This window comes from Mauremys reevesii, linkage group 1, assembly GCF_016161935.1.
Source record: "Mauremys reevesii isolate NIE-2019 linkage group 1, ASM1616193v1, whole genome shotgun sequence".
Taxonomy (NCBI): Eukaryota; Metazoa; Chordata; order Testudines; family Geoemydidae; genus Mauremys; species Mauremys reevesii.
The window spans coordinates 73027587-73050632 of NC_052623.1; the positions used below are offsets into that span (position 1 = coordinate 73027587).

Genomic DNA, 23046 nt, shown 5'->3' on the forward strand with positions numbered 1-23046 from the left:
GGTTTGAAGAAAATGAATCGGAACTATTACCTCTCATCAACATTAAGAACACAGCCTATGTGGAACACAACAAAAAGCCAACAGAGTGCACCAAAGTGAGACTTCGACGTGCAAAAATTGAGATACAGTGAGCAAGCAGACTCTGTTTAAATCATAACTGGATCAAGTTCTGTGAAGAGATACAGACAGCCTCAGACATAGGCCTGGTCCACACTAGGACTTTAATTCGAATTTAGCACCGTCAATTCGAATTAACCGTGCACCCGTCCACACCATAAAGCTATTTAATTCGACATAGAGGGCTCTTAATTCGACTTCTGTACTCCTCCCCGACAAGGGGAGTAGCGCTAAATTCGACATAGCTATGTCGAATTAGGCTAGGTGTGGATGCAAATCGACCTTAGTAGCTCCGGGAGCTATCCCACAGAGTACCACTCTGTTGACGCTCTGGACAGCAGTCCGAGCTTGGATGCTCTGACCAGCCACACAGGAAAAGCCCCGGGAAAATTTGAATTCTTTTTCCTGTCTGGCCAGTTTGAATCTCATTTCCTGTGTGGACGTCGTGGCGAGCTCAGCAGCACTGGCAACGATGCAGAGCTCTCCAGCAGAGGAGTCCAGGGAATCTCAGACTAGAAAGAGGGCCCCAGCATGGACTGACCAGGAAGTCTTGGATCTCATTGCTGTGTGGGGCGATGAGTCTGTGCTTTCGGAGCTGCGCTCCAACAAACGGAATGCAAAGACCTACGAGAAGGTCTCCAAAGCCATGGCACTCAGAGGATACTGCCGGGATACAACGCAGTGCTGCATGAAAGTCAAGGAGCTGAGACAAGGCTACCAAAAAATCAGAGCGGCAAATGAACGCTCCGGAGCCCAGCCCCAGACATGCCGCTTCTACGAGCCACTGCATGCCATTCTCGGTGGGTCTGCCACCACTGCCCCACCAGTGTGCGTGGACTCTGAGGATGGGATACTGTCGACGGACTGTTCCTCGGAGATGTTCGCGGACGGGGAAGATGAGGAGGACGAGGCAGTCGACAGCGCTTACAACGCTGATTTCCCCGACAGCCAGGATCTCTTCATCACCCTCACTGAGATCCCCTACCAACCCTCCCCAGCCGTTAACCCGGACCCTGAATCAGGGGAAGGATCAGTCTGTAAGTGCTTTAAACATGTTAATATTTATTTTTAATGGAGCAGGAATAGTTACTAGTTGAAAAGAAGGTCAGTATATATGGGGATGGAACAGAAATCCTCTTGGGAGATTTCCGAGAAGCTCTCCCGCAGGTAATCGAAAAGCCTCCGCATGAGGTTCCTGGGGAAAGCTGCCTTATTGAGTGCTCCGTGGTAGCACACTTTTCCGCGCCAGGCTATCATCAGGTACTCCGGGAGCATTGCCTCCACGAGCATGGCAGCATAGGCCCCTGGTTTGTGCTGGCTTTCACGCAGCATGCACTCTCTATCTGCCTCAGTGACCCTCCTCAGGGTGATCTCACTCGGAGACTCCTGCATTTAATTACAGTAATTTGTGTACTATTAGTATTGGGAGTGCTTCACTGTTCCTTTGCATAACAATGAGCGTCACTTTACAGCCACGTGGTGGAGGCTGCAGAGTGGCAGCATACAGGGATCTTTCCCAGGGAACAGATGCGAGGGGGTGCAACAGGGGCAGAGTTTATGCTTTCAGGATTGCCTGTAGCAAGAGGACAGTGGTATACATTGACTTTTAAGCAACCAAAAGTTTTTGGCTTACCATGCCTGGCTGCTCCACGGATTCTGCTGTCCTGCCCCGCTTGTCTGATCTGCAGTGCAATCCCCCAGGCAATGAAAGCGAATTCCGAAAATTCGAACTTTCCCTGAGTGAGTGCTGTGCATGGTCTTGTTCACAGAGACTGACTAGACTATGTTTCCTCTTTGCGGAAATGTATCTTTATAAGGAAGTCAATCCCTTTTTCCCATCACACAGCTGCAACTGTATCCCGACCTGCTCCAGCATGCCCCTCACAGAGGCTGGCAAAGATTAGACGGCGCAAGAAAAAGACACGGTTACGAGATGTTCGCAGAACTTATGGGCTGCTCCCAAGCTGAGGCGGCCCAGCAGAGCCAGTGGAGGGAGAACCTCTCTCAGCAGCAGCGCTCACACAGCGAACGGGAGGACAGATGGCATCTGGAGGACCAGCAGGCGACTCAAACGCTGCTTGGACTAATGAGGGAGCAAACGGACACGCTCCAGCGCCTTGTGGATGTTCTGCAGGACCGCAGGCAGGAGGATAGAGCCCCCCTGCACTGTATCTGCAACCGCCCTCCCCCACCACAAAGTCCAATACCCCCCTCACCCAAAATAACAAGAAGGAGGTGCGCCAGGGGCCGTGAAAACTGTCACTCCACCCCAGCAGAGTGCTCAAGTACCAAAAAGCTCTCATTCGCTAAATTTTTAGAAGTCCTTCCCTTCCTGGATCACCCAAGCCCAAATCCCAGTTTTGTCCCCTCACTGTGTAGTTGATTATTAAAAATAGTTTGCTGTTCATTACTGTTTCTGTCATGTTTCTTTACAGAAGTCTTTGTGTGAAGGGTGGGAGGGGTTTGGTAATTGCATAGGACTGTCACCATTACCTGGGTACAGACACGGGGGCAGGATCTACAGCAGGTCACTCACACACACACTGCAGTCACTAGGCTCCCTGGTCAGTCTGGGAGGTGTTTTTCATGTTCTGTGCATAGGCGGCAGGTGCCCTGCTCCAGCTATATTTGGAGCTGGGTCTCTCCCCCGGCCCTGCCTGTATCGGGCCCTGGCCCCCACGTGTCTCCCCCCGCCCCACCGCGCTGCGTACCTGCCTGACAGTAGAGCGGCTCCCCGCAGAAATGCTGTCTGGTGTCCCAGGGTCCTAGCGCCTGCCATCCACAAATGGCAAGGCAGGCTGCCCTTACCCTGCCCTTCCACCATACCCCTGAGCCTCTCCAATGCCCCAAACCCTCAGCCCCAGCCAGAGCCCTCATCCCCCTACACCTCCTCCCACTTCCCACACACCCCTCACCCCTTCCTTCACACCCACCTGTAAACGTCCTCCCCCCCAGTCCTCCCCCGCCACAAGCCCACATAGCCCCCACACACAGAGTCCCGAAAAGGAGGGATGGCAGGCTTTGTTGAAACAACCAGTCCGGCAGTGCAGACCGCTCTAGGGGCAGGAGCCTATCATTCCTCGAGTGTAGAAGCGGTCTGTACATCACTGCACACCCTACCCACCACAGTCTGCGTCCCTGTTTCAACCCTTTAACGCGAATTCATTAGTAAAGAAAACGTTGTTAATTAACAATATTCCAATAACTTTATTTTTAAACGTGTGTTGGAAGGGGGGAAACGTGGTGAACGGGCTATGTAACTGCAAAAGAAAGTCAACAGTAACTGAAAGAGGGGCAGGTTCAGCTTCTCTGTAAAGAACCTGAACAGTCACAGGTTACCCCGCTCGCTGAGGAACCTAGCTTTCAAAGCCTCCCGGATGCACAGCGCTTCCCGCTGGGCTCTTCTAATTGCACGGGTGTCTGGCTGAGCGTAATCAGCAGCCAGGCGATTTGCCTCAACCTCCCATCTCGCCATAAAGGTCTCCCCCTTGCTCTCACAGAGATTGTGGAGCACACAGCAAGCAGCAATAACAATGGGGATATTGGTTTCGCTGAGATCTGAGCGAGTGAGTAAGCTTCGCCATCTCCCCTTTAGACGTCTGAAAGCACACTCCACCACCATTCTGCACTTGCTCAGCCGGTAGTTGAAGAGTTCCTTGTCGCTGTTCAAGGCGCCTGTATAGGGCTTCATGAGCCAGGGCATTAGCGGGTAGGCTGGGTCCCCGAGGATGCACATCCCCAACAGTTATTTTGTGGTCCGGGAAGAAACTACCTTCCTGCAGGCGTCTAAACAGACCAGAGTTCCTGAAAACACGTGCATCATGAACCTTGCCCGGCCACCCGACGTTGATGTTGGTAAAGCGTCCCCTATGGTTCATCAGTGCTTGCAGCACCATTGAAAAGTAGCCCTTTCGGTTAATATACTGGCTGGCCTGGTGGGCTGGTCCCAGGATAGGGATGTGAGTCCCATCTATAGCCCCACCGCAGTTTGGGAATCCCATCGCGGCGAAGCCATCTATGACGACCTGGACGTTTCCCAGGGTCACTACCTTCGAGAGCAGGAGCTCAGTGATTGCGTTGGCTACTTGCATCACAGCAACCCCCACGGTAGATTTGCCCACGCCAAAGTGGTTCGCTACTGACCGGTAGCTGTCTGGCGTGGCAAGTTTCCAGAGGGCTATGGCCACTCGCTTCTGCACACTCAGGGCTGCTCGCATGCGGGTGTCCTTGCGCTTCAGGGCAGGGGACAGCAAGTCACACAGTTCAAGGAAAGTGCCCTTACGCATCCTGAAGTTTCGCAGCCACTGTGATTCATCCCAGACCTGCAGCACTATGTGGTCCCACCAGTCCGTGCTTGTTTCCCGGGCCCAGAATCACCATCACATAGCATGAACATGACCCATTGCCACCATGATCTCCACGGCGCGGCGTACTGTGCTTTCTGAGAGGTCTGTGCCACTCTGAGACTTCATGTCCTCACCCCGCTGCCAGAGCCTCCTTGCCTGATTTCTCAGCATCTGACTGTTGAAGAGGTGTACGATAAGGTGCGAGGAGTTGACAACGGCCATAAGTGCAGCGATGATCGCAGCGGGCTCCATGATCGCAGTGGAGTGCTGTGGCGTCCGCGCTGTCACTAACAGGAAAAGTGCGCGAACTGATTTCCCGCCGGCGGCAGTGACGGTGGAATGCTGACAGTTACCCAAGACCACCCTCGACACAGTTTTCCCCCCAGCATGCATTGGGGGGAAATCCCAGAATTCCAATGGGCAGCGGGGAGTGCGGGAACTGTGGGATAGCTTTCCACAGTGCACCGCTTCCAATTTCGACGCTTGCCCCGTTAGTGTGGACTCACAAAGTCGAATTAGTGTCCTTACTGTGGACACACAAATTGGACTTTGTAAGGTCGATTCTACAAATTCGACTTAAGTTGATTCGAACTACTCTTGTAGTGTAGACATACCCATAGGAAACCTCAAAGTCATGTATGATGGCCTAAGGAAAGCTCTAAGTCCCACTGTCAACAAGGTTGCCCTCCTCAAATCACACAGCGGTAAAATCATTACAGATAAAAGCAAGCAGTTGTCTCATTGGGTCGAACACTATTTAGAGCTATAAGCACAAGAAAGAAACATTGCCAGCAAATCACTGGATCAAATACCAACGCTACAGTCATGCCAGAGCTAGATGTGGAGCCCACTGTAGAAGAGCTAAGCAAGGCCATTGATTTTCTATCAATTGGCAAGGCTCCTGGAAAAGATGGCATCCCAGCAGAAATCCTCAAGTGCGGGAAAGACAGCCTATTGCCATATCTTTATCAGCTGCTTCTTAAGTGCTGGAAAGGGTGTGAGATACCGCAAGAGATGCGTGATGCAAACATCATCACTTTGTAAAAAATAAAGGCGAAAAGGGCGACTACAACTACAGCGGTATCTCGCTACTAAGCGTAGCAGGAAAAGCTTTCACAAAAGTCATCTGAGGGTACGTCTTCACTACTGGCCATATTGGCAGGTAGCAATCGATTTCTCGGGGATCGATATATCGCGTCTCATCTAGACACGATATATCTATCCCCTAACGCGCTCCTGTCGACTCCGGTACTCCACCAATGCGAACGGCGGTAGCGGAGTCGACATGGGGAGCCGCGGACGTCAATCCCGCGCCGTGAGGACGGTAAGTAATTCGATCTAAGGTACTTCGACTTCAGCTATGCTATTCACATAGCTGAAGTTGCGTATCTTAGATCAATCCCCCCCTAGTGTAGACCAGCCCTTAGTGCGCCTACAACAGCTGGTGAATTGTGTCTACCTTGAATCACAGTGTGGATTCAGAGCTGGAAGATCAACTGCAGACACAATATTTTCTCTGTGTCAACTCCAAGAAAATTGCAGAGAGCAAAACCGACCATTGTACATCGCCTTCGTGGACCTAACCAAAAGCATTCGACACAGTCAGCAGAGCAGATCTATTTGCAATACTAGAAATAATAGGATGTCCACCAACCCTGTTAAGTCTTATATGTTCATTCCACAACAACATGAGAGCAACTGTCCAGTTTGATGGATCCACTTCAGACAGCTCTTGAGATGAAAAGCGGAGTGAAGCAAGGATGTGTTCTTGCCCCTACACTCTTTGAAATCTTCTTCTCAATACTCTTGAACTGTGTGTTTAAGGACATGAAAGTTGGAGTGTATCGCCACACAAGATCAGATGGGAAACTCTTCAACCTGTCCTGACTTAAGTCAAAGACCAAAGCCAAAAAGGTGCTAATCAGGGAACTTCTATTAGCTGATGATGCTGCCCTCATAGCCCACAATGAAGATCTATTACAAGAACTCATGGACAGCCTTTCAAATACCTGTCAGGCACTTGCTCTCCCCATGAGCATTAAGAAAACATGCAATTCTAATGCTGTGTTTTATTTATTGTATTTATTATTTAATACATTGCAAGAGTGATTTTGTAGCTGTTTATCTTAGTATCTTGATATCAGTAGTTTTTCCTATGCATTGTTTGTTTCAGTCAAATCAAATATTTAACACAAAAAGCAATTAATCCCACCAACCCACTCCAAGTATGTTTCAGGTGTTTTATACTTGCAAAGTATTTACTTTGGTTCCATAAATAGGTTTGTTCAGACATTATTATTATTATTAAAAAAGTAACTGAATATTTGTGTTTATATAAGAAAACCTATATATGTCTAGTTTTCTGTCAACATTGCTTCACTTTATTTAAATGTACTGCTATTTAATAACCTATGGTGGGGTTTTGTCTGGTAGAGTCTCTATATATAATGTTTGAGATTTTGTGTGTTTGTTTCTGTTTTTAGCCTGAACACTCCACCTGGAACAAAAATTAAGCTGTCAGGAATTGTTGAAGTGAAAAATGGATTCCTGCTTTTGGATGACAGTAACACTGTAGTTCTTGGCGGTGAAGTGGAGCATCTTATAGAAAAGTGGGAGTTACAAAGGGTGAGGTAACATCACTGTGAATTCTTGTCTTACAGGAGGTTAATTATATATAACTTCTGCAAGCTAATTGTGATTAATAAAATATTAGAAGTTTTTATACAATAATAGTATTTTAAATGCAAATATTTAGAACTTTGCTGCCCAAGTTATTGTTATGTGTAAAGCCAAATGACCTTAATTAAATGTAATCTATGCTGCAGTTCAGATGCTGCCCACGCAGAAAGCAGTGAAGACCTTTCAGCAACAAATGATTCCTTTTTTATTCTGCAGAATATTAAATTTAAAATGTGGGTTAAAAATTATATTGGCCAGCAATGTGTCTTTAACTAATCATTCTCTTCACCTGAAGCAGGTATACAATGTATTTAAGTGTGGTGGTGGTTGGCAGGATTCTTGTGGTTTCCCTGACCAGTGCGTATAGGTTTTTTTCTTGCAACATAATTTTAAAATAAAAGCTTTTCAGTAGTAGTCTGTAGCATACTTTTATGTTAACTACGTTTAAACATAATTTTTGCTTATGTTTCAACAGTAGTATAAATAAGGCTGCAGTTACATAAGATGAACTGAAGGTGTTGAGAGCTTCTAAAGAAACCACAAAGACTTTTAATTTCGTTCACTCCACTCTAATATGGCCAAATTAGGAGAGCATATCAGTGGAGAAAATGTTACAGGCTGGCTATTTCCTTCTCCTGTATAAATGTTAATACAAAGCAGTGATGATTATTCCCAGAGCAGGAAACTCTGGACTTGTGACAGTGTTCCAGTTTGTTGATTGATTTCTGTTATATTAAATGGATAATGTAGATTTAGTCATTTTGCCAAATGGATGTAGGGAACATTGAGTGGTATTTGATGGCTCAGAAAGTAGACCTGTTGCATATGTCAGCCAATCGAAGATCATCTTATCCATGAGCATTATTTTCAAATGATGCTAATTTTGGCAAAAATACTCTTTGTTATTGTTGAAAATATCTTTGGTCTTAGTATATGAAGTGTTTTTTTTTTTAAACCATTTTGGACAAACTAAATCATAATTGATTTGAATGATTTTGAGTTATGAAAACACACAAATAAAGAAAATGTGTGTTAATGTCTTTTTGTGCTCCTGAAAATGAAAAAATAATTGTAAAAAAAAATCAATATAATCTATAAACTATGTAGGTATCCTTAAGCAATGCTGCCTTCATAAAAAGAATGTCCTAAATGCTAAATCAAATTATGTAATCTCATATCCTGTGGGTCTCCAAATCTGGTTTCATAAAGGGAAGAGAATTCCAAAGGTCAGGGCTGTCAGGTGTAGAGCTCCGCTAATATCCTTGAAAATTCAGCTCTGGGGCCGACAGCAAAATAATTTCATTCAATCATCTCTGTCTCATCTCATTGTCTCTATTAGAGTATAGGTTAAAAAGAGGTCTCTTGGGCCTGGACTACACTACGAGTTTAGGTCAAATTTAGCAGTGTTCAATTGAATTAACCCTGCACCCATCCACACAACGAAGCCATTTTTGTCAACATAAAGGGCCCTTAAAACTGATTTCTGTACTCCTCCCTGATGAGGGGAGTAGCCCTGAAATCGACATTTCCGGTTTGAATTATGGTTAGTGTGGACGCAATTTGACGGTATTGGCCTCCGGGAGCTATCCCACAGTGCACCATTGTGACCGCTCTGCACAGCAATCTGAACTCGGATGCACTGGCCAGGTAGACAGGAAAAGCCCTGCGAGCTTTTGAATTTCATTTCCTGTTTGCCCAGTGTGGAGAACTGATCAGCACAGGTGACTATGCAGTCCCAGAATCGAAAAAGAGCTCCAGTATGGACCGTATGGGAGGTACTGGATTTGATCGCCTTATGGGGAGACGAATATGTGCTATCCGAACTCTGTTCCAAAAGACGGAATGCCAAAACATTTGAAAAAATCTCCAAGGCCATGATGGACAGAGGCCACAACAAGGACTCAACATGGTGCCGCGTGAAACTTAAGGAGCTGAGACAAGCGTACCAGAAAGCCAAAGAATTAAACAGACGCTCCGGGACAGAGCCGCAGACATGCCGCTTCTACACTGAGCTGCATGCAATTCTGGGGGAAGGGGGCTGCCACCACTACCCCACCCCTGTCCGTGGACTCTGATGATGGGGTACTGTCAGTTGCCATGCCTGAGGATTTTGCGGACGGGGAAGATAATTATGATGATGATGAGGAGGACGAGGTAGAGGAGATCACACAGCACACTGTTCTCCCTGACAGCCAGGATCTTTTTCTCACCCTGACTGAAGTAGCCTCCCAACCCTCCCAAGGCGGTATCCCGGACCATGCAGATGCAGAAGGGACCTCTGGTGAGTGTACCTTTGTAAATATAAAACATGGCTTGCCTGTGGCTGAAAAGAAATCCTCCCCGCAGTTAGCCAAGCAGTGCTGGGGGTGGGGAGGCACTGGCGCTGAGCTTTTTGCATTTGGCTAGCAGGGATCTTCCCTGATACCAGCCACATGGTGCGGTGGGGGGAGGGTTAAATCGGTCATCCCAGAGAAAATGATAGGGGGGTGGGGGGTTAGTTTGGATTCTGCTGCTGCACATTAACACAAAAACCACAGACCTAAATGGACAACTCAACGGGCTTTGTTTGGTATGGGAAAGGAGGGCGCTGCTGTTATGAAGGTTGCAGAATCCGAAAGACTATGGCTTACAATGGCCACCTGCAAGCCGAATTCTGTTGCCCGGCGTGTTTGATCGCTAACACCAAAGCCGCAGGCACTCAATATAAGATGCACTAAATGACCTTGTACCGAAATGACATGTGCTATGTAATGTGAATAGTGTTGTTCACCGTGAAAGAGTATACCCATTGTTCTGTAAAATGTATCTTTTTAAATACTTCTCTCCCTTTTTTTCCTCCCACAGCTGCAAATGTTTCAAGCCTCCCTCCTCCATCCCAAAGGCTATCTCAGATAAGGTGGTGAAAAAACCGCACGCATGATGAAATATTCTCTGAGCTCAACAGAAAGTGTGGAGGGACACAATAGCACAGGACAGGAAAGCGGCCAGTGAACGTGAGGAGAGGTGGCGGCAGGAAGATCAGAGGAGGCAGGATGCAACGCTGGGGCTGCTGCAAGAAGAAGCGGACATGATCCGGCGTCTGGTGGAGGTTCAGGAACGTCAGCTGGAGAGACTGCTGCTACAGCCCCTGTTTAACTGCCCTCCCTCCTCCCCAATTTCCATAGCTGCCTCCTCACCCAGACGCCCAGGGGGAGGCTCCAGGCACCCAACCACTCCACCCCAGTGGACAGAAGGCTGTCATTCAACAAGTATTGAAGTGGCCTTTTCCTTCCCTCCTCCCCTCCTCTCACACCCCACCCAGGCTACCTTGTGAGTTATCTCCCTATTTTTATAATCAATTAATAAAGAATACATGGTTTTTAAACGATAGTGACTTTATTTCCAAGCTGTGATTGAAGAGGGAAGGGCGGTTGGCTTACAGAGAATTAGAGTCAACCAAGGATCCGGGTTTTCATCAAGGAGAAAGAAATAGAACTGTCGCACAGTACTCTGGCCAGTCATGAAACTGGTTTTCAAAGCTTCTCTGATGCGCAGTGCTTCCTGATGTGCTCTTCTAATCGCCTTGGTGTCTGGCTGTGCGTAATCAGTGGCCAGGCGATTTGCCTCAACCTCCCACCCAGTCATAAACATCTCCCCCTTACTCTTACAGAAATTGTGGAGCACACAGCAAGCAGCAATAACAATGGGGATATTAGTTTCGCTGAGGTCTGAGTGAGTCAGTAAACTGCACCAGCGATCCTTCAAATGTCCAAATGCACTCTCTACTACCATTCTGCACTTGCTCAGCCTATAGTTGAACAGCTCCTTACTACCATTCAGGGTACCTGTGTATGGCTTCATGAGCCAGGGCATTAAGAGGTAAGCTGGGTCCCCAAGGATAACTATAGGCATTTCAACATCTCCAACAGTTATTTTCTGGTCTGGGAAGTAAATCCCTTCCTGAAGCCATTTAAACAGATCAGAGTTTCTGAAGACGCAAGCATCATGAACCTTTCCCAGCCATCCCACGTTAATGTTGGTGAAATGTCCCTTGTGATCCACTCGTGCTTGCAGCAGCCTTGAAAAGTACCCCTTGCGGTTTATGTACTGGCTGCCTTGGTGGTCTGGTCCCAAGATAGGGATATGGGTTCCGTCTATTGCCCCACCACAGTTAGGGAATCCCATTGCAGCAAAGGCATCTGCTATGACCTGCACATTTCCCAGAGTCACTACCTTTGATAGCAGCAGCTCAGTGTTTGCGTTGGCTACTTACATGACAGCAATCCCCACAGTAGATTTGCCCACTCCAAATTGAGTCCCGACCGGTAGCTGTCTGGCATTGCAAGCTTCCAGAGGGCTATTGCCACTCACTTGTGAACTGAGAGGGCTGCTCTCATCTTGGTATTCTTACGGTTCAGGGCAGGGGAAAGCAAGTCACAAAGTTCCATGAAAGTGCCCCTTATGCATGCAAAAGTTTTGGAGCCACTGGGATCGTCCCAGACCTGCAACACTATGCGGTCTCACCAGTCTGTGCTTGTTTCCCGGGCCCAGAATCTGCATTCCACGGCATGAACCTGCCCCATTAACACCATGATGTCCACATTGGTGGGGCCCATGCTTTGAGAGACGTCTGTGTCCATGTCCTCATCACTGCTGTCACCTCCTCGCCTGATTTTTCAGCTTCTGGTTCCGCGTATACGGCATGATAATGCGTGAGGTGTTTACAATGCTCATAACTGCTGTGGTGAGCTGAACGGGCTCCATGCTTGCCGTGCTATGGCGTCTGGACTGAAAAAAGGCGCAAAACGATTGTCTGCAGTTGCTCTCATGGATGGAGGGGTGACTGACGACTGTAGCTATCCCACAGTTCCCACAGCCTCTGCCAACCATTTGAATTCAGGGTTGAGCTCCTAATGCCTGATGGGTCAAAAACATTGTCACGGGTGGTTCTGGGTACATGTCATCAGCCCCTCCCCCCCCCGTTTCTCGCCTTTTTTCCTGTGTTACCCCTGCGGGGGGGGGGAGGGGTGGAAAGCTGACGACATGTACCCAGAACCACCTGCAACAATGTTTTTGACCCATCAGGCATTGGGATCTGGAGGGAGGGAGGTTACTAGTGGAGTTTCTCGGGGATTGGGTTTGGGACCTATCTTATTTAATCTTTTTATTACTGACCATGGCACAAAAAGTGGGAATGTGCTAATATAGTTTGCAGATGACACAGAGTTGGGAGGTATTGCCAATACAGAGAAGGACTGGAATATCATACAGAAAGATCTGGATGACCTTGTAAACTAGAGTAATAGTAATAGGATGAAATTTAATAGTGAAAAGTGCAAGGTCATGCATTTAGGAATTAATAACAAGAACTACTGTTATAAGCTGGGGAGGCATCAGTTGGAAGTAACAGAGGAGGAGAAGAACCTCGGAGTATTGGTTGATCACAGGATGACTATGAGCCACTAAAGTGATATGGCCATGAGAAAAAAGCTAATGCGGTCTTGGGATGCATCAGGCGAAGTATTTCCAGTAGAGATAAGGAGGTGTTAGTACCGTTATACAAGGCACTGGTGAGACCTCATCTGGAATACTGAGTGCAGTTCTGGTCTCCCATGTTTAAGAAGGATGAATTTAAACGAACAGGTTCAGAGAAGGACTACTAGAATGATCCGAGGAATGGAAAACCTGTCTTATGAAAGGAGACTCAAAGAGCTTGGCTTGTTTAGCCTAACCAAAAGAAGGCTGGGGGGGGATATGATTGCTCTCTATAAATATATCAGGAATAAATACCAGGGAGGGAGAGGAATTATTTAATCTCAGTACCAGTGTGGACACAAGAACAAATGGATATAAAGTGGAAGTTTAGACTTGAAATTAGACGAAGGTTTCTAACCATCAGAGGAGTGAAGTTCTGGAACAGAACTGATCTGAGTTACCCAGAAAAGAATTCTCTGTAGTATCTGGCTGGTGAGTCTTGCTCACATGCTTGGGGTTTAGCTGATCGCTGTATTTGGGATTGGGAAGGAATTTTCCTCCAGGGCAGATTGGCAGAAGCCCGGGGCGGGGGGCGGTTTCACCTTCCTCTGCAGCGTGGGGCACAAGTCACTTGCTGGAAGATTCTCCGCACCTTGAAGTCTTTAAACCATGATTTGAGGACTTCAATGGCTCAGACACAGGTTTGATACAGGAGTGGATGGGTGAGATTCTGTGGCCTGCATTGTGCAGGAGGTCAGAATAGATGATCATAATGGTCTCTTCTGACCTTAAAGTCTATGATTCTATAATAGCTTACTTTGACAGGGGAACAAGCCTTTGGATAGGGGGAAGTGGTAGTTGTGGTATATCTTGACTTTAGTAAGGCTTTTGATACTGTCTCTCATGACCTTCTCATAAACAAACTAGGCAATACAACCTAAATGGAACTACTATATGGTGGGTACATAACTGGTTGGAAAACCAGTGCCAGGGAGTAGTTCACAGTCAAGCAGGAAGGGCATAGCAAGTGGGGTCCTGCAGGGATCAGTTCTGGGTTGGTTCTGTTCAATATCTTCATCAGTCATTTATGTAATGGCATAGAGAGTACACTTATAAAGTTTGCAGGCGATACCAAGCTGGGAGGGGTTGCAAGTGCTTTGGAGGATAGGATTAAAATTCAAAATGATCTGGAGAAACTGGAAAAATAGTCTGAAGTAAATAGGATGAAATTCAGTAAGGACAAATACAAAGTATTCCAGTTAGGAAGGAACAATCAGTTGTACACCCAGAAAATGGGAAATGACTGCCTAAGAAGGAGTACTGTGGAAAGGGATCTGGGAGTCATAGTTTATCACAAGCTGAACATTAGTTAACTGTGTAATGCTGTTGCAAAAACAGCAAACATCATTCTGGCATGTATTAGCAAGAGTGTTGTAAGCAAGACACGAGAAGTAATTATTCTGCTTTACTCCACACTGATTAGGCCTCAACTGGAGTATTGTGTCCAGTTCTGTGTGTCACATTTTAGGAAAGATCTGGACAAATTGGAGGAAGTCCAGAGAAGAGCAATAAAAATGATTAAAGGTCTAGAATTCATGACCTATGAGGGAAGATTGAAAAATTGGGTATGTTTAGTCTGGAGAAGAGAAGTATGGGCGGGGGGGAGAAGGGGCATAACAGATTTCAAGAACATAACAGATTATTACAAGGAGGAGGATGAAAAATTGTTCTCGTTAACTTCTGAGGATAGGAGAAGTAGTAATGGCCTTAAATTGCAGCAAGGGCAGTTTAGGTTGGAATTGAGGAAAAACTTCCTATCAGGGTAATTAAGCACTGGAATAAATTGCCTAGGGAGGTTGTGGAATCTCCATCATTAGAGATTTTGAATAGCAGGTTAGACAAACACCTGTCAGGGATGGTCCAGATAATACTTAGTTCTGCCTTTAGTGTAGTGTACTACACTAGAAGACCTCTTGAGATGCCTTCCAGTCCTATGATTCTATGTGATTAGGGAGTCATTGAGGCCCATCACCAGTCCAGTGGCCTTTTTGGAATCTGTGGGAATTCCCCCCGGTTTTTAGATCATAAATGAGGCGTTACTGCTGTGCATCCTTTGGGAGGCATGGGAAATTTATTCACCAAGTGCTGCCGGTTCTGAGGCAGTTCAACAGGATCCTGCTGGACAGCTAGTGGGGGAAGAGCACCCTCAGGCTGTGCTGGCTTCTTCATCCTCCTTTTCTCCGACAAGAATGTTTCCTCAGAAGGCATGTCACCCCACCCTCTTGTCCCTTGGCTGATTATAAAGTTCAACAGGACCTACTGAAAAGGGTAGCTTCAAGTTTATGGATCCAGGTGGAGAGAAGGTTGAGTCCTCCTGCTTCCTTATTGATATTTTGTCCACCAGAGGGCCTCGATGGATGAGCCTTGCCTATTAATGAGGTAATTAAGTAGCCCATTAAGTCTCTCCGATCCTTTCTGCCACCTCAAAAAGGGCTGACCATAAATATTATGTTCCCTCCCGGGTGTTTGTATATCTGTACTCTCATTTTCTCCCAGGTACAGATGGGCCAGTGAATGGGAACAACAGCGCCAACAGATGGAAATCCCAAAATCAAAGGCGGCAAACAATCTAGTTTCTTGTGATAGAAAAGTTTATTCTACTGAGGTGTTGCAACTCAGAATTGCCATGCAAAAAGCTCTTTGAGTATTTTATGATTGTAATGTTTGGGACTCCTGATTAAAGTGTAGGGACATGTTGCCAGAGGAGTTCTCCACTTCAGTTTTATCTTGGTTGCCATTATTTTCTCTTGGTGTCCATGTTCTATGAGAAAGGGTTCCTCTATCGCACTTGATCTCAGATGAGTTCAAAACATATCTTATCTTCAGAGAAAAGTGTTGTTCTCTCCCCAATCTTTCACCTTAATAAAGCTAGATCCCGGATGTAACTGCTGTCTATCAGTTGTCCTCACATACTGAAGACATACAACATTTCCACAATCTTAAATTAATTCTCAGATTTCCTTCATGACTTTCATACATTTATTTCACTCCCTCAGACCTCTGTCGGTAAATGTATAGTACTCCGTTATCTACTAGCCTTTTAAACGGAAAATAAGCCGTCTCTTCCTTTTATAAGTTTTCTGACTCTTCCTGTCCCCTCTCTCATATTTATTTTTAACTTTTATTTTTATCTTCATTTATTTGAAGTCTCCATTGTAGCATAAGAAAAATTATCTTGTTTGGTAATAGTGGAATAAAACAGGAGTGCTGCATTTAAAAAAAACTTTGAAGTGGACATCATGAACTATCATACACACATCTTGTTTGATCTCCTTTTATGTATTGTTCTTCTTTGTATTTGTTCTTAAATGCTATTTAAATCTGGGTTCTTATGAGCTGTTTAATTCTGGGTTCTTATGTTGCTCAGAAACACAACAATTTAATGTTCTTTGTTTTCGTAGTTCCACATTTTAATGTGTTTTTAAGTGTGAATATATGTTTACTGAGGAATTAGTGGATGTTTGTAAAGTGCTTTGAAGATGGAAAGCTGCTGAAACTTCTTTTGCTTTTAGTTTCTTTAATCTTCAGGTAATGGTATAAAGAAAAAGGAAAAAAATGTTCTTTCTGCATGGGGAGAATTAGATCATAGATCGTAGAATATCAGGGTTGTAAGGGACCTCAGGAGGTCATCTAGTCCAACCTCCTGCTCAGAGCAGGACCAATCCCCAGACAGATTTTTGGCCCAGATCCCTAAATGGCTCCCTCAAGGATTGAATTCACACACCTGGGTTTAGCGAGCCAATGCTCAACCCACTGAGCTACGTTCTGTAAGTTTAAAAACTTACATTGAATCCCTCACAGTCTTTTTCCCAAGTTGGTGTAAATTTCGATGTTTATGATTATTATAAGTAATCACAGTGTAATATATATTCTATTTATAGGAATTTTTTTAAACATGAGGACTAACAATGAAAATTTGATAGCTGTCTGTTGTCTTCTGTATGTCACCATTTTGATGTCACTCGAGCTATATTGTAGCGAAGTTTAATATATGCCCTTCTGCTTTGCTTTTATACAGTGTGTAAAAACCTGTACAGGAAAATATGTTCCTGTGGTGGAAGTTCCCTAGTTCTTCCAGAGCCATCCCAGTGGCCCTGTTAGATTCCTTACTGAGGAGGAGATAGTCCACAAGTGTAAATAAATACATTGTGTAATCATTAGAAGCAGCAAAGAATCCTGTGGCATCTTATAGACTAACAGACATTTTGCAGCATGAGCTTTCGTGGGTGAATCCGAAGAAGTGGGTATTCACCCACAAAAGCTCATGCTGCAAAATGTCTGTTAGTCTATAAGGTGCCACAGGATTCTTTGCTGCTTCTACAGAACCAGACTAACACGGCTACCCCTCTGATACTTGTGTAATCATTGGCCATCTGCAGATTTTCTGATCTCTGTGATATCGTTACTACAATGATGAAAGAGCCACACAACAAGAGAAACTTTGAAAGGGCTTAATCTGTACACAATAAATGGAAATCTCAGCAGTGGTGAAGTGTTCTGGAAATGCAGGAGCTCCTGGTCAGCCTTTTGAAACAAATAGGGAGTTGATTTTGCTGAGGAGAGAAAATAGGAAAAACATTTGTGAAAATGGAATAAACTGAATTTTCTACACATTCAGCTTGATCAAAACCTCTTCTCTCTTTCAACTCTTTCATCTGTACATTTGTTGTACAGCGCCCCATGGCATGGTTTTATTATTAGTCATAGACACTGAGCTCAAAAAAGTAAAATCCATATGCAGGTAAGATAAGAAAACATTATTAATATACTTAGATTGTAAGAGCTGTGGGTAGGGACCATTTTTTGTGTGTGTGTGTATGGTGCGCAGCACAGTGGGTCTTCTGTCCCTGATTAGGGCCTTTGGGTGCTAATTTACTAATTTTCAAAAGGAAAATGGCTTCAGCCGTCGAAAGACAGTGGCTTGGATCTTTCCAGCTCCTTGCTCTTCCGTACCCAACCTGCGCTGCTTGTCGTCATAGACAGAGATATAAGCAGACAGGCACATAGGGCTTCAGCTGTCTTTTATTGAAATAATATTACTCTGATTAGGTCAAGCTAGAAGATTATAAGGTCTCTTCTGGCTTTAATATCTATGGAAATTCTGTAAATAACTCTTTCTTTACGAAGAGTATACTCTATAATAACCCAACCTGAATTTTGGATTTTTTCCTCCAAATGAACACAGCTCCAGAAACCGAAGCAGCTAGAAGCTAGTCCAATGTGTTCATTTTCTAGTGAGAGATACTACTTGTATCTTCAGCTCATATGCCTGCGAGGGTGAGGGAGTGGGGGAGAGAGATTATTTTCTTTATCCCCTTGTAAGCAGGAGAAACGTGTCCTAACCGCTGGACCTGTTTAGGAAGTAGGAGACATGGGTTCAGTTGCCATCTCTGTCATAGATTTTCTGTGTGACCGTAGGCAAGTCACTTAGCCTCTCTGTGCCTCAGTTCCCCATCTGTAAAATGGAGATAATAATGCTTCACCTACCGAGATGTTGGGAATACGTATTTGAAAGATTATAAAGCACTTTGAGATCTAGCAGTGAAAATCACTGCAGTATAATTAGTTATCAGAATTCCCTTTATCCAAAAATCCTAGTTATCTGAATCCACAGTGTGTCCCCCATGTAACCCTATGCTAATTAATCACTTGGTAATAACATCTCAATTAGCGTATTAGGGCCCGTGCGCTGTATTTGGCAGCAAGCTTCCCAGCCTTGGTCCACAGACTTGTGCTAGCAAGGCTCATGCTAGCACTCTAAAAATAATTGTGTACACAGTACTTTGACATTGCAGCTTGGGCTGGAGAACAGGCTCTCAAGCCTACCCCTTCCCAGGCCTCAGAGCCTGAGCTTCAGCCTGAGCTGCAGTGTTTAAATTGCAGTTTTTAGAGTGCAAGCACAAGCCGTGCTTGAGTCTGTGGATCCAGGTTGGGAGGCTCATTCCCAGATGAAGTGTACATATGCCCTTAGGGCAGGGGTGGGCAAACCTTTTGGCCCGAGGGCCACATCTGGGTATGGAAATGATATGATAGACTATGAATGCTCATGAAATTGGGGTTTGGGTGTGGGAAGAGGTGCGGGCTCCAGGGTGGGGCCATAAATGAGTTCAGGGTGCGAGAGGGGACTCTGGGCTGGGGGTGTGGGGTTGGGCTGGGAATGAGGGGTTTGAGATGTAGGAGGGTGCTCTGGGCTGGGACCGAGGGGTTCAGAGGGCTTGAGGGGGATCAGGGTTGGAGTAGGCAGTTGAGGCACTGGGGGTGGCTTAGGGGTGCAGGCTCCGGATGGCGCTTACCTCAAGTGGCTCCCGGAAGCAGCGGCATGTCGCTCCTATGGGGCCAAGCAGCACTGCTGCGCGCTGCCCCGTCTGCAGGTGCTGCCCCTGCACATCCCATTTGCAGTGGTTTCCAGCCAATGGGAGCTGCCGGGGTGGCACTTGAGGTGGGGACAGCATGCGGAGCAGAGCCCCCGGGCTGCCTCTGCATGTAAGAGCTGGAGAGGGGACATACCACTTGTTCTGGGAGCCACGCAGAGCGGCCCCCGACTCTGCTCTGCAGCGGGAGTTTGAGGTCTGGATTAAAATGGCTGGTGGCTGGATGCGGCCTGCGGGCTGTAGTTTGCTCACCCCTGCCTTAGCACCTATTAGCACTAATTTATGGGTTTGTATTTGTATAGGATCTTGAGCAGTTACCTGCAGTTACTGAGACATAATGTTCTTACAGCAGCTTTCTAGGTCTACATCAGTGAAACTGTAGTGCAAAATAGAACTTCTGTTTATCTGAACACATGGTTATCAGAGAGTTTTGGATGTCCCCCAGGGCAATCAGATAAATGGAAGCCTACTGTATATAAGAAATAGGCATTATTATATTTATTAAGGTAATAGGAAAATGCAGAGGAATAAAAGATGGCTGAAGGGTGCATGTCTTCTATCTATTATGTATACCAGGGGTCAGCAACTTCTGCATGCGGCTTGCCAGAGTAAGCACCCTGGCGGGCCAGGCCAGTTTGTTTACCTGCCGCATCAGCAGGTTTGGCTGATCGCGGCTCCCACTGGCCGTGGTTCACCACCCCAGGCCAATGGGGGCAGCGGAAAGCGATGCAGGCGAGGGATGTGCTGGCTGTGGCTTCCCACAGTCCCCATTGGCCTGGGATGGCAAACCATGGCCAGTGGGAGCTGCGATCAGTCGAACCTGCCGATGCGGCAGGTAAACAAACCGGCCCGGCCTGCCAGGGTGCTTACCTTGGCGAGCCGCGTGCCAGAGGTTGCTGACCCCTGATGTATACTTTCAAGTTAGAAAAATAAGTCGGGGTGCGGGACTGAAGGAGGAATAAAAACTTGTCTCCTTCTTTGGGGTGATGTGTTGAACAGCTCACAAACCCATAATAGGAAAACAAGTCCCTGTTCTGAAGAGATTACAGTCTAAGGCCTGGTCTACGCTGGGGGTGGGTGGGGGGGATATCGATCTAAGATACGCAACTTCAGCTATGAGAATAGCGTAGCTGAAGTCAACGTATCTTAGATTGACTTACTTCGCGTATTCCTGGCGCGGGATCGATGGCCGCCACTCTCCCGTTGACTCTGCTTCCGCCTTTCACCCTGGTGGAGTTCCAGAGTCGACGGGGAGTGCGTTCGGGGATCGATGTATCGCATCTAGACGAGACACGATACATCGATCCCCGATAGATTGATCACTACCTGCCGATCTGGTGGATAGTGCAGAAATACCCTGAGTAAACAAAACAGTGAGAGATGAAGGAAGGGATCCGAAGAAGGTAAGTTTGGCATGTGTTTTGATGGGTGTGCTCTTTTTAATAATTTTTTTAATGAAATTTTCTATTACATTTTTTCCACCTTGTGATAGCATGACAATCTTCATCACCTATGTGGAGTGGCTCACAACTGTGAGTGCTTACCTCAGGGCAGACTGTCAGAAAACAGAAATAATTAGACATGCAATAGCACATAGTAGACAGTGTTACAAAGGAAACATTTACCTTGCTGTGCTATAAAAACCTCTCGTTGTCTTATGTTCTAGAAAATTGTTGCAATTTCAGGATGATAAAATAAATGTTACGATAAGAAAAATCTTCCCCTTTAAAAGTTGAATATATAATAATTGGACATCAGTGAGGTATATGATGACTACAGAGGCTTACCTCTGATAGTCATCTAAGTAACTTGGAACAAAGGGCAGAATTATGAAGTTGGTCCTAATATAAAGAGGCACAAGTTTCAAATACATAAAGGAATGAATATTTTTTTCCTAGCATCTGAAATTGCACACAGATAAACAACGAGGAACATTGTTTCATTCTGTCATTGATAGTTTAGTGGATTTTATAAAGTATACAGTATTATGTATATAAGTGCATGTCAGTTTTTTAATCAAAATGATCTCTCCTGCTTCTGTCATCCAAAATAATTTCCTTTCCTAGTTGTTTATAGTTAGACTATACAGGTGGCTGTATCTATGCATATTGACTTCCAGCCTCTGGTGATCCACTTTTTTTCTAATGGTAGGAATGTGAAATTGAATTTAATATTCCATTTAGTGGGAGGATACAAATCTTAATCTAATCTCTGACAAGAGAAGATAAACTTCCAGCTTCAAAGATGTTGGAAAGATGCTAAAAATATTTTCAAAAAGTTCTTGTTTTATATTACATACTATAATACATACTATTCAGTGGTGATGTCTTGGGGTTAAATCCAGGAAATGTAAGACCCCAGAGTGAAAGTCGGCTGAGCAGCAGTATCATGGGCTCTGTACTTAAGTGTTTACTTCTCTGTCTGAGTGATTTGCTACTTTCAAATGCTTCTCGATGAATCAGTCTTGAGGAGTGCTAGTAGCTTTTATTTTGATCAAACAAATCAGTAATTGTGTTTTTCACTGCAAGTGGGACTCCTATAGGAAGCAAATGATTTGGCAATTGCATATACTGAGTTATTTGGTATCTCATGTAATCCAGAAATGCTGTTGTTACTTGACAGTGTTCTAAAAAAGTGTGTCAGATTTAACCTTAAGGGTACTTTTAGAAGTCTTTATAATTATGGTCCAAAAATCTACACTTATGCTATATTCAGAATGCTGTCAGGGAGAAGTCATTTTATTTTTTCAGCAGTGGAGTTGTGTTTTTGAGCTACTGTTGACTGCCTTCCTGTTCCACCCATGTGACTTGCAAGGTCCTGGCTTCATTAATAATCAGATATGGAGGTTGGTTCATATGGATGCTAGTAAATTCTGCTTTAGGTGATGAGTGACAACTTTTGATGGGTCTGTATATATTATATCATATAGACACAGAGAAATTCATAACAACAAAGAATTGGGGGGCGGTAGGGGGCTGTATGATGAGTAGGTGGCATGCAAACTGCTGAGCAGCTATAAGCCTCTCCTTTCATTGTATGGAGTGTTCTTTAATAATTACTAATCTCAGTGGAATAATCCAAGCACATCTGGTAGGGTGAAGGAGCTCCAATTAAACATTTTGAAATTTTTTTGAAAAATGAGAAGTTGTAGTAGCTCTTTTAGGGACAAATGCAGATACTGGCTTTTTTCGAGTGATGTCCCTGTTGTATTCCACTGAGGGGTTATGCACATGCACCATGTGCCCAGAGCCAGAGCTTTTGAAAATAGTACTGTTCGGCAGTCCACGCATGTGCCGCCATGTGCTTTTGCCTGAGGTGATAAAGAACGCAGTGGGCCGCTGGCATCTCCAGTTCCTTTTTACCACCACATGGTCCGAGTTGGAGCTTCTACTCTCCTATCATTCTTGTGATCCAATTTCCAAAATTTTACAACAATATCCTTAGTACCATCTGTACACCAATGCCCATCCCCTTTGAGGGCCACATCAAACTCTTTCTGCCACCATGGAAAGCCATAACAATGGACAAGTGGGTCCTAGATATTATCTAGGGTGGCTATGTCATAGAGTTTACAGTGGTGCCCCCATCTCGCCCTCTTCCTCAGTCCACATGCATGCAACACCTACACAATGACCTCTTCCACCTGGAGGTTGACTCCGTATTGCGGAGGGAAACTATGGAACTAATCCCAGTCCCCTTTCAGAGAACAGGGTTCTACTTGAGCTACTTCCTAGTCCTCCCCAAAAAATGGAGGATGGAAACTGATATTGCATCTTTGATGCCTCATCTGATCGATTTCCAGACCAAGATTCTTCATGGTCACACTTGCAACAATCATTCCCTCCCTAGAGAAAGGCATGTGGTTTACGGCTCTCGATATATACCTGATACACAGAAGGTTCCTGAGGTTCAAGGTGGAACCTCAACATTTTCAGTACAGGGTTCTACTGTTTGGACTTGCCACTGCCCCACGAGTATTCACAAAAGTTTCCTCAGTGGCAGCTTATCTCAGACGTCAG

At 45.4% G+C, this 23046-nt stretch overlaps 1 protein-coding gene across 3 annotated transcripts in view; it reads left to right on the top strand.

The window, feature by feature from the left end:
* TDRD3 (tudor domain containing 3) overlaps positions 1–23046 on the top strand; it is a 264997-nt gene that overhangs the window by 139851 nt on the left and 102100 nt on the right. For all 3 annotated transcript variants that reach the window (XM_039481181.1, XM_039481191.1, XM_039481200.1), the window contains one exon: positions 6947–7088. In XM_039481181.1, the coding sequence (XP_039337115.1) occupies positions 6947–7088 (142 nt within the window). The remainder of the gene's footprint in view (positions 1–6946; positions 7089–23046) is intronic.